The sequence below is a fragment of the Pangasianodon hypophthalmus genome, chromosome 9, assembly GCF_027358585.1.
Source record: "Pangasianodon hypophthalmus isolate fPanHyp1 chromosome 9, fPanHyp1.pri, whole genome shotgun sequence".
Classification (NCBI taxonomy): Eukaryota; Metazoa; Chordata; class Actinopteri; order Siluriformes; family Pangasiidae; genus Pangasianodon; species Pangasianodon hypophthalmus.
In genome coordinates this window covers 26,934,632-26,948,867 of record NC_069718.1, presented here as the reverse complement: position 1 = coordinate 26,948,867, position 14,236 = coordinate 26,934,632, and the positions used below count along the sequence as shown (strand labels likewise).

At 40.5% G+C, this 14,236-nt stretch overlaps 1 protein-coding gene across 7 annotated transcripts in view; it reads left to right on the top strand.

The window, feature by feature from the left end:
* ptpn12 (protein tyrosine phosphatase non-receptor type 12) overlaps window positions 1–14,236 on the top strand; it is a 48,149-nt gene that overhangs the window by 15,642 nt on the left and 18,271 nt on the right. For all 7 annotated transcript variants that reach the window (XR_008302380.1, XR_008302381.1, XR_008302382.1 and 4 more), the window contains exons 2-8: window positions 6,717–6,825; window positions 8,811–8,887; window positions 10,423–10,518; window positions 11,990–12,028; window positions 12,314–12,385; window positions 12,820–12,879; window positions 12,986–13,128. Coding sequence is in view for 3 of the 7 variants with exons in the window: in XM_053237256.1 (XP_053093231.1) it covers window positions 6,717–6,825; window positions 8,811–8,887; window positions 10,423–10,518; window positions 11,990–12,028; window positions 12,314–12,385; window positions 12,820–12,879; window positions 12,986–13,128 (596 nt within the window). In the remaining 4 variants the exon portion in view is untranslated. The remainder of the gene's footprint in view (window positions 1–6,716; window positions 6,826–8,810; window positions 8,888–10,422; window positions 10,519–11,989; window positions 12,029–12,313; window positions 12,386–12,819; window positions 12,880–12,985; window positions 13,129–14,236) is intronic.

Below are 14,236 nucleotides of genomic sequence, written 5' to 3'. Positions count from 1 at the left end.
CTGCGCAGGTCATTAAAGATTAATGGCAGTGAGTCCATCTCTTTTGCGGTGTTTTTGCGCGACTTGTGCTAGAGTTTTCAGTGTTTTTTGCAGAGTGCTTAAGCAAACTGTGAAAAAGGTTTGCAGGTCTGGTAGTATAATCGATAAACGTCGCTAAACGTCACTGGATATTGTGACTGCAACATGGTGTAGGGACGATAATATCGTTATGTAGCACAAGCCTGCTGACCAATTAGAAGAACATGCAGACACATGCCTCTGGATCCTGTGTGTGTGTGTGTGTGTGTGTGTGTGTGTGTGTGTGTGTGTGTGTGTGTGTGTTAACATGTTTGAGCATACAGAAATGGACATATTCACATGCTTTGTATGTGTAGACAGTAGAACCTGCCATTTTTAGCCAGGTGATTTCTGCATTCAAGCAAATAGCACACACACACACACACACACACACACACACACACTGCCCTCACACACACCACCCTCACATTCTGCCACCTCCATCTGTAGATACTGAATGGCATTAAGTACGAGTAGTCTCATTTCCTCACAGGTAACACAGCCACGTCCTTCTGTGCCAGTGTGAACTCGCATGACTGGTTCTTTTTCCATCTGTTGTGGTGTTTATTACTTTGATGTGTAGGATATTTGTTTTTTGACTTGAGCTTGACAGCGTACTGTGAAAGAGGAAGTAAAGAACTCTGGGTGGGGCATCAAAAGTGACATGTAAAAACCAGCACACTGTGTATTTAAGCCAGGGCCTGCTGGTCAGGTAGATGGTGCTGTGGAGGATAGAGGTGTAGGGGTAGCGGAGCAGTCCGGCTGACACAGCAAGCAGAACGGCGGAGGGCAGTGAAGTATTGAGGGTGGTCACTCAAACGTGTTAGGCAGGAGGCTACAGGGACTCAGCCAGAGTGCTGAAGGAGGCCCCATTTGGCACAGATGCGGGGGGGAATGGAGGCTCCAGCCCCTGTATGTGTGCTGAGTCCAGCTAGCATTACAAGCTCATTGGGGGGTGAGCGCGGTATGGTGAAGGAGAGCCGCTCAGCCTGCGTTTAATCATATACCCACAGATCGCCGATGCCGGTGGTGTGAAAAACTGAGTGTCTGGAGACACACTAGGCGAGGGACTGAGAGGTACATGCTGTGCTGCACAACGGAGTAGTCAGTAGCTAACCCATGGACAGCACAGAAGTGATGGATAACAGATCAGGCAGTTATGTAGTGGCCACACTGGCCCTTTGCCCTTCTGTTTTCTTACCGTTGCTCGGCAAACATCTGAAAAAAATGAGCCATCTCGTCTAACAAAATACACGAGAAGTTTTTGTGGTAGAATTCTTGTTTTCTCTACCTGCTAGGATTTTCTTATCAGTGTTGTGGTGACAAATAACAGGTAGCCTCACAAGGGCTCCTAAAAGATTTAAGAGCTGGGTTCGAGGTGCGGCTCACGGGATGAGCGAGTGTGTGTGGTTTGTCCCTAACACGTCTGCAGCGTCTGTTATGCGTGGTGGGTATCTTATAGGATGTCAACATATTGCTGGTGATGTTTATGCACAGCTTAACAGCAGAGGCTTGCAAAGAATTGGCTTGATTGCTGAGATGATGTCAGTATAGACAGATCACTTTATTAATTCCAGTGGGAAATTCACAAATTCACAATATCAGCTCAGTATTGGCTGATAAAAAAAAAATATGCAAAAATGGAATCGGTGGAGTTACAACCCTGAAGCTAATCATGTTTTATATAGCCACATATCCTAAAGTGTTTTATTCCTCTTATACCACAGCAAGTTGCCAGTTATTAATTACTTACTTAAATGAATTACATTATTAATTAATTAAAGAAAAACATATCATACTTTTTATCAGTTTATAGTTACATTCAGTGATGTGAACCTTCTGCAGGCCAGTTAATTCCTGGTTTCACTATATTATAGAAGCTATAAACGGCTGGTCCCTCCCCAGCTTTTCTTTTCTTTCTCTTGAAGTTAATAAGACGAAAAAATCCTCTGTCCTGAAGACTGTCCTCTGGCAGAAAATTTACTCACTGAAATCCGAAACTCATAAATGTTCTATAAACATCTGTTTACAGAAAGCTTTACCATTTCTTTTATTAAATAGCAACACTGTGTTTGAGTGTGTTATTGATTTTAGGTTCTGTGGAGCATTTGCCGTACCACTTACTATAGAAATGATAACATTAGAATGAGTTCATTAATACAAACCTGTGATTTCCACACTGTGCTGTAGTAGAAGATTAATCACCTCCTGACCAGTGAGATTCAAGAATTCAGCAGTGCTTTGGTATCATGTGATTTAATGCTACATTTGCAGATTGCATGATTGAAGTTTGCCAGTAGTCTGATGTACGGTATTTTGCACACCATTTGGAGAAGCCATTTTTGACACTGTTTACATTTTAGCTCCTAATAGTGTGTTACTCACACTGCCTATGTGAGATGTGGTCCTACGGTGGGAGATTTTTAAAAAGTCTGTGTAACTGAGGTTTGTTTGGCTGTAGTGTTAGGAACCTGATTGAGCTGTGGGTTCCTTCTAGCCAGGCACAGAAATGTCTGTTACTCTCCAGTTAATGATGATGGGGCTTTTGTTGTCGCTTTGCCAGATTAGCACCAGTACTCGACCTGTACTATAGGTAGCAAATATTCCACTGTTTTCACTAGCATGTACTTCTGCTTAATAGTTAATAGCTGTGTGTCGTTGTCATGCACAGCATACGCAGTGATTGGCTGCTTCTAAACCCTCGTCTTCTGCCAGCTCACACGTTCTTTCTATCGGGTGCAATTCTTCCTTGACCAGTTCGATCACAGTGCTTCCAATGTGAAAGTCATTCAATAGTGATGTCTGATGTAAAAATGATTAATCATTGAGCCCTATCTGTGTGTCTGTGTTAATGTCTCTGTCTTTGGGAGGAGTATAAAGCAGAGACGACTGGAGGAAAACCCGCTGATGAGCCAGTAGGGAGCAAGTGTGATTCAACTGTGTCATGTCGGTTATTGTTCAGCCCCGGTGCTGGCAGCCGTTTCTGCCCTACCACACATGCACAGACACCACCACAATTTCCTCTGTCACGTGGGCAATCTGAAGGGGGAAAGAGACAAAGAACTCACTCGTCATTAGGGGTGGGAATCTCTCACCACCTCGAGATTCGATTCTGTTTCATTTCCTGCTGCCACAATGGGATTACTAAACAATTCTTTTTGCATCTTGATGCATGTTTTTTTTTTTTATCCTAGGATTTTATTCCAGTTTTATCCACCATCAGAAGTACTAGGCTTAATGCTGGTTAGGGTAGTTAATAATTTCCAGCAGGCCTTATTAGTGTCACGGTTATTTATGCAGCAGAATATCAGAGTGCTGTTGAGCTTCTAGTGCACTGGACTGTTCTGTAACGCTGTTACTGTACTCTGATCACTGATCTAACTGTAGGATTAGTCCTCTGTGAAGCAAGCTAAAGATGGCAGATGTTTATGTATATATCTGACCATAAAATGTCAAGCTTCTCTAAATATCAGTGCCATTACTGTTGGTAAATGATACTTAATAAATACCCATGAATTTGAAAGAATGATGCATATGAGCTCATGTTAGTACAGCCAGAGTGGAGAGAGACTCTTGCTTTATTTCCTCCTCCATTGTGCAAGAGAGTTTGCATAACTGAGGAAGAGGGCTCTATTACAGCACATCCTTTTAAGTCAATGATCGAGAGTGAGAGTGGGCACATGAGACAGACATCGAGCATGTTTGCCTGAAGTGATCTGTTCACTTGAATAAAGCAAACCACGTTTAACTCACACCCTCAATTGCTCTGTTTTTTTGTGGAATCTGCTGCATTTGTTTGTAGATGCTCCATGTGCGTCTGTGCATCACGCAGCATTTGTGGAATGGCCTGCATTTGTTTGTGGACTTCTGAGACATTTCTCACGTCGACTTTTTTTTTCCTTTTGCTCTAACCAATAAGAGAGCGAGACAACTTTTGGCTAATGCCCACGTTTCTCCAGCCAATCACAGCAGATATCCACTCAACCAAGTGCATGGTTGAGGAGTGTATGGTTAATGTCTGAAAAAAGTTCAGAAAACTTCTCATACTTGCTAAAAGAAAATGTTTTATTGCCTAAAGAGAGACGCTTGTACACAGGCGATGGAAGAACTGGGACATTTGGAGCTTCCAGCTCTGAGTAAAGATCATCTCTGTGCAGTTAAACTATTGATGAAATGCACTTGGAACTGTTCTGCAGTATGCCAGTGGCATTCGGAGGTGAACTCTTGCCCTCACTCTGCTTATGATAACGTGCTGCATTAAGACCAGTGCGCAAGAACACTTTCCTAAAATGGTTCCTGACTGTTTGTGCTGCAAATATTCAATTGTGTTTGAATGGCTGGTCTCAGACCATCCTGTAGGTGATGTAGCTTCAGTGGATCTCCTGCAGCGAGTATTCCACTGGTGCCACAACTCGAGGCATCTGCAGCACATTGTAGAGAGCTCTTTTATTGGTCCTGCTCTTTTTACATCATTACAGTAGGTGGTTGTATGCCTAGAAAAAAAAAACCTAGATCTTAATTATGCTAAATTCATTGCATTTATAATATTGTACAGTGTCATGTCGTCCTGCACCGAGAAGCTCCGCTGCAGTCACAAATGCCTGCTTTTTTTTCTTTATCTACATTTAAAAAGGTCAAATGTGTGTGATATACTCCAGCCTACTCTGCCTGGCTTAATACGAATATGAAATTAGAGTCAGTGAGCCTCTCACAGTTATCAATGTTCTGTGCCTGATGTCAACTCGGACGACTCCACTAATGCTGGCCATCATAGATTCTGTGCTGATAGTGAAACATGGCTATTATTCTGTAAAAGTGTTGTATAAGCATGACATTAGTTTAAAAACCTAACACAAAGTGTGCTCTGTTCAGTAGGAGAGCAGTTAAGGGACAATCCTGGTGAAGAAGTATCACTCTGGGCCTAAACTGTGCTATTAAATGAAAAGTCCAGCATTTAAATTCCATAACTATTGGAAAAGGTAGCTGAAATCTTTACTCAAGCTACAGTTTTCAGGGGATATTGGGGTTGTGGTGCATTTTATGCTTGAAAGGCTCACAATAATTAATGTTTTTCACGTTACTCACAGCAGTATGTCTGGATGTACAGTACGTTGACCATGTTGTGTAGAGTGACTGTGCTGATGAAAATTTCATTTGTGTGAGACCAGAATAGCTGTAAGTGCGTTACTGTAGGCCTGAGAGCATGCTGTTCTCCAGTACACTCTGTAGAGTTCACTCCTAACCCTGAATGCTCTCTCTTTCTGCACCAAAACAGACCAAAATAATCACATCTAAGCTGTGATTAACACAGTTCTTTAAACTGCTGAGTGGACTGATGACCCTGTGGGAGGAATTAAAGCTACCGAGCTTTTAGATGTTAAATACGTTATATTGTTGCATAGAGCTGTTGTATGTTTTGAACTGTCTACAGAAGTCTTATAAACCTTTGTGTATAAAAACCTTGGCTGGACCACTTTGTTTCTCTAACTTTCTCTAGCTTTGCGTTATTCACTTGTTTAGGCTGCGACATGTTCTCTTCTCAAAAGGAGAAGGCAGAGCTTTCACACAAACCCTCATAACCCAGACGCCCACGCCATTTTCTCAGAGGCTGAGAGGAAGCATGAAAAAAGGTCAGGAGATTTGAGAGTGATTTGAGAGTGACACCACTCACTAGTGGCCAGGTCCAGTTGTGGGAAGACCCCTGTGTGTTTTCTGCTGGTGTAGCAGTGTACTTCTCATGGTAGATGCTCCAGCACATACATGATCCCAAAGAGGGCCTGATCTCACAATCCTGTTGTCTTGTGAAAATAAATGCAGGAATGGTTTATCACGTGACATTCCTAACCGGTTGTTGTTTCCTCTCGCATTCTCGTTGGCTGATGCTCATCACTATTTATGTGCTCAGAATACAATGTCCATGCTGGGAAATGACGTGGTGTCTGTGACTGCTTTCCGAAAGAGTTCAGCACTGAATTACTCACACTTAATGAGCAGTTGAGCATGTAATGATCTGCAAGTCTCAGGAACTGTACAGGAGAAGATCTAAAAGGCATTCCCTCAAGTGGTGTTTTGATGGTGGAGAATGGTTGAGAATACATCGCTCCAAAAATCCGCTGTAGATCCCCGACTGGGTTACGATCTGGTGACGGTGAAGGCCACAGCATATGATTTACATTGTTTTCTACAGTGAGGTGTTTTGTCCTATGGATGGAGACAGAAGCACCTTTGTTTAATTTAGTTACACTTCTTACTCGGGTACCATGTGAATGAACCAAGCTATACGGATGGAGCTTGGGGGGAAAAAAGCGCAGCCCTTCAGGTGATCAGTCACACAGGCGTCCTGATGTGTGTCCTCTTCTTCATTTTCACTAAAAATTAAAGTATTATCACACTTATAATAAGGTGAATGTTTTGCCATTAAACTCGCTGATGCTCAGTTGTTCCCAGAGAGAAAAGTGTCTGCCCCCTGCACATCAGCATCAAATGACATTCGTTTTAATATCCTTTGAATTTTGAGTATTTGAATTTTGTGTTGTGTGTATTAAGTATGTAGTATTTTGTGTGTGTGTGTGTGTGTGTGTGTGTGTGTGTGTGTGTGTGTGCGTGCTATAAACACAGTGTGTTAACACTGATTTTGTTCCCTCTTTCTCTGCCCACAGAGATTACGCAGATTATCGACCAAATACAAGACGGAAAAAATCTATCCCACTAATGTTGGCGAGAGAGAAGAAAATGTGAAAAAGAACAGATATAAAGACATACTGCCATGTAAGTAATGCACAGTGTGTTGTGGAGTTACTGTGGTGTAGCAGACAGTGGTGTAGCAGACAGTGGTGTAGCAGACAGTGGTGTAGCAGACAGTGGTGTAGCAGACAGTGGTGTAGCAGACAGTGGTATATTGCCCCAGTGAATCATGTTAATGATGCTGTCACTAACTTAGTATTTCTCATGTGAATGAGACATGAGCCAGATTAGCTGCTAGGGTCAGCTTCCTCCTGTCCAGATAATACTATTACTTACTGTGTGTAAGCTGTTTTCACCTGCGTCGCCCTAAAACTTTGACTTTTCATAACTTTAAGTGTTAAAATCATTCAGTTATCGCAAGCCTTTGCAATATCCATATTGCAATATTTACATTTGGGATATTTTGATCATTTCCACAGTGGGGCTACCCGATAACGTTATCACAACCATCCGAAATGGCAGAGTGTCATCTACGAGATCTTTATATGATTGCAGATGGCACATGTTTGAGGAGGGAAGTGCTGAATAGTGTTCAGTTGCCTTCCTTTGTTCTGTTGCTATGATTTTATTGTTCCTAGAGGAACTGCTGGACAAGGGCAAAGCCTTCTCTACCATTAACGTATACCTGGCTGCCATTTTGGCTTGACATGTAGGCTTTGAGAACACACCAATGGACTCATTATATGTCAGTTCATGAAAGTTTCACATCGACTCTGCCCCGTGTCTAAGCCTTTGAATGTTTTCGATAAATGCAAAGATATTATCATGGCCACCATTCAAACCTCTGGCTCAAGTAGATCTCCCGATGCATTGGGTGAAACAGCTCTGTTCTTGGCAGTGGCCTCAGTAAAGGGTACAGTGTGTCATGATGTGTGTCTGTGTCTGTTTACTGCTCTGAATATTTGTATGTGTTTCTGTATTCAGATTTTTTCAGTGTGGTGTATACCACACCAGAAACAGAGTCCCCTCCAAAAGTATTGGAACAACAAAGCTAAATCTTTTGTTTTTGGTAATTTGGGTTTGAGATCAAAAGATGAATATGAATTGTGAAGATCAGAATTGCAGCTTTCATTTCCTGATATTTACATCTAGAACATGTGACTGACAGGTGTTTCTTGTTGCCCAGGTGTGTCCTGTTAGATTGTTTAAGCAGTTAACAGCTCTGAATGTCTACTCTTGGTTTGATCCCTGGGTTTCACCTGTGAAGACTGCATTTGTGGTTAAAAAGGATAAACCAACATGAAGACCAGGGAACTGTCTGTGGGAGAAAAGCAAGCCATTCTGAAGCTGAGAAAAAAGGGAAAAATCAATCAGAATTATTTCACAAGCATTGGGCATAGCCAGTACAACAATTTGGAATGCTCAAGGATCTGCTCGTGATCTAAAACATACAAGCTCATTGGTCAACCACAGTGGAGGTAGTGTCATGGCCTGGGCATGCATGACTGCTTCTGGAACGGGTTGTTTAACACATATAGATGTAAACATCAGGAAATGAAAGAGGAAATTCAGTTTTATCGTCTCTTGTTTGTCTTCTGAGCTCAAACCCAAATGTCTTCAGTGTATAGCAAAAACAAAAGAATTGTACTTTCAAAGGGGACTGTAGATGTGGTTTATTTATTTATTTATTTGCTGAATAATTGTTAACTCTACCTCTATACCCTAGAAATAAAAAAATAAATAAAAAAAAAAACAGGACTGCTGGGAAAGAAGTAATTTTTCGTTCGCAAATTAGAACAACTAATAGCAATTTGCAGAACATAACTTAAGCAGCGTTTCATTATAATGTCTATAATTTTCTGAGAACATTTTTTAATAATGATGGTGTATGATCATTTAAAATGAAGAAATGCACACATACATTTTTTTACAACATTTTTTAAATGAATTAAATGATTATTTTTGTGGCGATCCAACAGAGAGATGCAGCTCTGTGCACAAGGTTGCAAGGTAAGTTGGTGTGTGTTTCAGCTGTGCTGTTTTCACATTTTCACTTTCTCCCCCTTTAGTTGACCACAGTCGAGTGAAAGTGACATTAAAAACATCCAATCAGGACACGGATTACATCAACGCAAACTTCATTAAGGTAAAAGGAGTTTGTGTCTGTATTTCTATGTGTGTGAGAATTGTTAATTTCTTGAGTGAAAAACAGATACTTGTGTACGCACACACCCACACACCCACATACCCACACACCCACACACACACACCCACACACCCACACACACACACCCACACACTACAGTGGAAATATTTGATCTCACACCTCATTGCACGCTGATTCATGCAGCACAATAATGCAGAGTTGACTTCTTTTTTTAACGCATGACTAGATGAGGAGACGTACTTGTGTATTTAGGTTGGGTTTGTGTAACCAAATTTGTGCTATGATAAAGTACAAGGTAAGATCATATACCACACAAATACGACATAGCAAATCAGTAAGTGGTAATGTTTTTAAAATAAAATTTCATGTTAATAAAATCAGCACAGTTAATCAGGGCTGTCGTGAAGCTGGTGTACTGACAGAGCAAGTTCGCTACCTGATCATTAAAATCGTTTATTATGTTGGTTGTTTGGAGCATCATCGCTGTTTCCTGTGCAGCCAGTGTCGAGGAACTTTATATGGATTGTATCTTAACAGCTAGCTTTGGTTAAAGTAGCTGCCTCAGTGCTAGCGCTGGGCGATATAACTAAATAATATCGAGATCGCCATAAATTATGTTGCAATATGCTTTTCTTGATATCATGATACAGTTTTATTTAATTTTTAAAAATTATTACAAACTGACTGGAATCTAAAGGAATAATAAAAAAATATATATTTAATTAATATTGAAATAAATATTCAATTCCATTTGACTTTTTTAGAGTTCTGTGGGTCTGTCTCATCAAGTGTTTATCGGATCGAGAAGAGCTGCTGAACTGAAGCTGAATTCATAGGGTTTAAACATCTATAGAAAGGGTTATAGAAAGGGTTGTGAGGTTATAGAAAGGGTTGTGAGATTATAGAAAGTGTTGTGAGATTCGTAAGCAGATTATGTGAGTTCTTGAATGCAGTTTTCCCTGAGCGCAGGTGTGAGCTGAGCTTTATTGGCACACTGTCTGTAGATACTGATGTGTCCATGCAACAGTAATATCAGCCAATTTGTATCAACCAATATATCAGTCAAGACCTAAGAATTACATACAGACGGCTGACAGAATAAAGGATGAAAATGGGTGGCTCTGTTGTGGGAGTGATCTCTTCCAAGATGGCGATATTCCCATCCATCATTATCTTCTGGAACCATTATCTTCATCCTCCAGTGCATCTGCAGAGAGGGGTAGAATCTGTGCTGCAGGCATGCATTGGTCCAACACCTGACCAAGACACTTTATATTGGCTTTTCCTTTAATTTGCTACTTCTCTGTACAAACTGTGTTGATGCTTTTGGTGGAAATGCCATTTTACAGCATTTACAGAATTCATGAGTCAAATTCAGAAGTAGGTAGCAATGACATAGGAATGAGAACTGTTCATAAAAATACTGTTCATAAAAATACTGTTCATAAAAATACTGTTCATATATATATTTCTGTGTTTTTAATGTCTCCTTCTCTCTGGTGGTTTGTGTACAGGGAGTGGATGGGAGTGAGGCCTACATTGCCACACAGGGCCCGTTGCCCAACACTGTCCTCGACTTCTGGAGAATGATCTGGGAGTACAATGTCGCAGTGAGTAAATTCGGTTTTGTTTTGACCACCCAGCAGTCAGAGACTGCTTTCATTGTGTCCATTCCCATGTGCTGACAATGAGTTACATAAAGAATAACACCTAATGGACTGTGCTGTTACAGAAAAATGATTGTTTTCCTGTAACAGCACGGCCCACTGGGCGTTATTCCTCTGATACCACAGTGATTTACCAGCGATTACAATGATTAATTTATTGATTGCACTTTTTAACTGTTTATAGTTACATTTAATGTTATGGAACGTCTGAGAGACAAGTTAGTTCTTGCTCTCACGTAAGTTATAGCAGCAATAAACAGTCATTTCCTCACCGGCATCTATTTTTTCTCGCTCTTGAAGTTAATAAGACAAAAAAACCCTCAGCTTGTCATTTTAACAAGGAACCACAACATGTAAACTCCCCTGTCCTGAAGACTCCATGGTTGAAAACTTAGTGATAATGTTTGTTCCAAAGTGCTGACATCCGAGACCGTAATGTCACCTAACAGAAAACATGGAAATGTTTTTTTTAATTGACTCTTATTCCATTTATCATTAGGCTTAGATTATGTACAATGTCTGCCATACAACTTCCTGTGACTGAGATGTTACTAGTTTGCACAGTGATGCACAAAATTTAAACTGATTGTGAGGAGATACAGTACGATGATGTCTCGATATCATGCATGTTAAGTACAGCAAAAATAAGCTTTGCCTGAATGTGCTAATCAGAATCAAGTTTTCAGCAGTGCAGTGCTATAATGATATTAGCTCTCGCCATGGAGCTGCATCATAGCCGATGTATGAAACATAGTACAGAAATTATACTGTACCAACACATCGTTATTGAGGAGAATGTTGTTCACAAATCTGTAAGTGAGTGTGCTGTGGACTCGGAGGGAATTCAGACCGTCTGCTTTGTGCATGCTTGATTGCATTATAGATTTATTTTTAAATGGATTGACTTGACTTTTTTGGCCATCAGTCTACACACAATAACCCACAATAGCAGGTGAAAACGTGTTTTTAACATTTTTCCCCTGTTTTTAAATCAAAAACTGAAATATCTCATTTAGCTAAGTATTCAGACCCTTGATCAAGGAACTCAAAGATTATAGACTTAAAGATTATAGAAACTTACCCAGGAAGACTCGAAGCAGTAATTTCTACCAAAGATGCTCTTACTAAGTACTGAATAAAGGATCTGAATACTTACCTAAGTGAGAGATTTCTGTTTAGATTTTTAGTAGATTTGCAAAAATGTCTACAAATTGTTTGCTTTTTATTATCAGTTAGTGTGTGTGTGTGTGTGTGTGTGTGTGTGTGTGTATATATATATATATATATATTAATGACCAAAAAAGTAAACACAGTAAAGTGTGCGCAACTGAAGGGCTCTGAATACTTTCTGGACTGAGTGAATATTTTGATTTTAAATGTAAAGTGTATTAATCCACTCTGCTTTGCTCTGCAGGTCATTGTTATGGCATGTCGAGAGTTTGAGATGGGCAGGGTAAGAGTGATCATCCATGCTTTTTAACACACTTTGGTGTGTTTGTGTACCAGAGTGTTCACTGTATGGAAGAAAGTGGTGCTGCTGAATACTAAATTTTGATTATGTGACAGAATGAACACGAGTCTTTCTCCAGGAGCTCTGCAACTTTATAAAGCTTTAGTGTGGTCTGTGTGGTTAATTTAGACAAAAACTGATCAGGCTTTTATAGAGTGCAGTTTAGCTAGTGAGCATCATATTTAGGGGTGTTTATTTTAAAGAGCACCATCTGTTTCCTGACTGCAGAAAAAATGTGAGCGGTACTATCCCCAGTTTGGAGATGAGCCCATGTCCTTTGGCCCTTTCAGGATCTCCTGTGTGAGTTGCTGCTTCCTGCATACATTTCCCAGCATGCTCCACTCTGCAGAATGTTGGTTTTCATTTTCTTCTTTGACTTAATTTTGTTAAAGGCAGAATGAAATTAAAAACAAAAATAATAGAATATATAGAATAAGCCATTTTTTTTTTACTGGCTTTAAGTTACATAAGAACACTGTTCACATATCAGTTGGATTTACTATTAGCCCTATCTGACAGTATTTTTGAGAATGACCTAGTTTTCTAATCTGCATGCTCGATCATCAAGCTTTACTCAAGATTAGCCCTTTCTAATCTGCATCAAAAGCTGTGATATTGTAGAGTAAACGTAAATGTCGGAAAGTCACCAAATTTATTCTTTGTACTTCATATTTCCTTTGGGCTTTAAATGAGTCAAGGAAATCATGGTTAATTCTTCTTTTGTTTATTTTTAGGAATCAGAACAAGCTCGAACTGACTATTACATTCGTAGCCTAACAGTTGAGTTTGACAATGTGAGTATCTTCCCTCCTTCACTTTATTGAGATCTGTATTCCCATTACGATATCATCAGATCCATCATCTGCTCCTTCTCCCTATTTATCTTCCGTTTTTCTTTAGGAGACTCGTAGAATAACCCAATTCCATTACATCAACTGGCCAGACCATGATGTTCCCTCATCATTTGACTCGATATTGGACATGATTGCACTGATGAGGGAGTACCAGGAGCATGACGAGGTTCCTGTCTGTGTACACTGCAGGTACGGTGTGCTTTACTCACTTTCATACCTTCATTTATTTTGGATGTCCAAAGTGAGCCCAGACAGCAGCAGTCGAGGGTTAACTGTCTCGCTCATGGCTTCAGAAGTCATTCTCTGGCCTGGAATTTTAACTCCACCTTCCAGCAGCCTGATACAGAACTTTACTGCTGTGTTTGCCTGATTTGGGATATTATAAGATACAGAGCAGTAGCCACAGTCTTAAGCACTTTTACTATCCATATTGCACTGATGTTTATGAAGAACGTGCCTGCTCCTTGATTCTCTGTGGGCTGCCATTGATTTGGCAAGACTGAAGGGTGACATCATGTCTGACTCTTAATGCTTCCTTGCTCACATAGGAGTGTGTGTGTGTGTGTGTGTGTGTGTGTGTGTGTGAGGGAGGGGGAGAGAGAGAGAGAATAGGGGCTCTAAATAGCATTCTTGGCCCTTTTCAATACCTTTGATCAGAGGCTATAATTAATTGCAGTCAGGCTGTACCTTTGGGCAAGTTGTTATTGGCCCATTTGAAGCCACATGGATGGATCTTCTGATCAGACTGAAGACACACATGCATTAAATGACTATTCTGGATATGTCTTCATGGAGCTCGCTTTGTGCACAGGGGCATTGTCATGCTGGAACAGGTTTGAGCCTCTTAGTTCCAGTGAAGGGAAACTGTAATGCTACAGCACACAGAGACATTCTGTACAATTGTGACAACTGTTTGGGGAAGAAGCACATATGGGTGTGATGGTCAGGTGTCCACATACTTTTGGCCATACAGTGTAGCTTGAAACAAGAAAAGTGGTAACAAAATGGCTATGGACTTTACTGCTGCATTGCGTTGTTGAGATGCTAGCAGTCTTGTGGTCCTCAAAGCCAGACCTCTGTCTCTGCTGAGTTTGATATGTTCTCGTTAACTCTACACTGAGTGTTTCACATAAAATAACATTTAAAGATGGAATTTGGTGTGCTTTTTTTCAGTCCAGTGACCAGATGCTCATTGCTTCGCAGTGTTCAAAAGTTAGTTGTCCCGGTGAAACCCAGTGCACGGAGATGTGTGTACACAAAAGTGCAGAGAGCCATTACACATTTTATAGGTTATTGC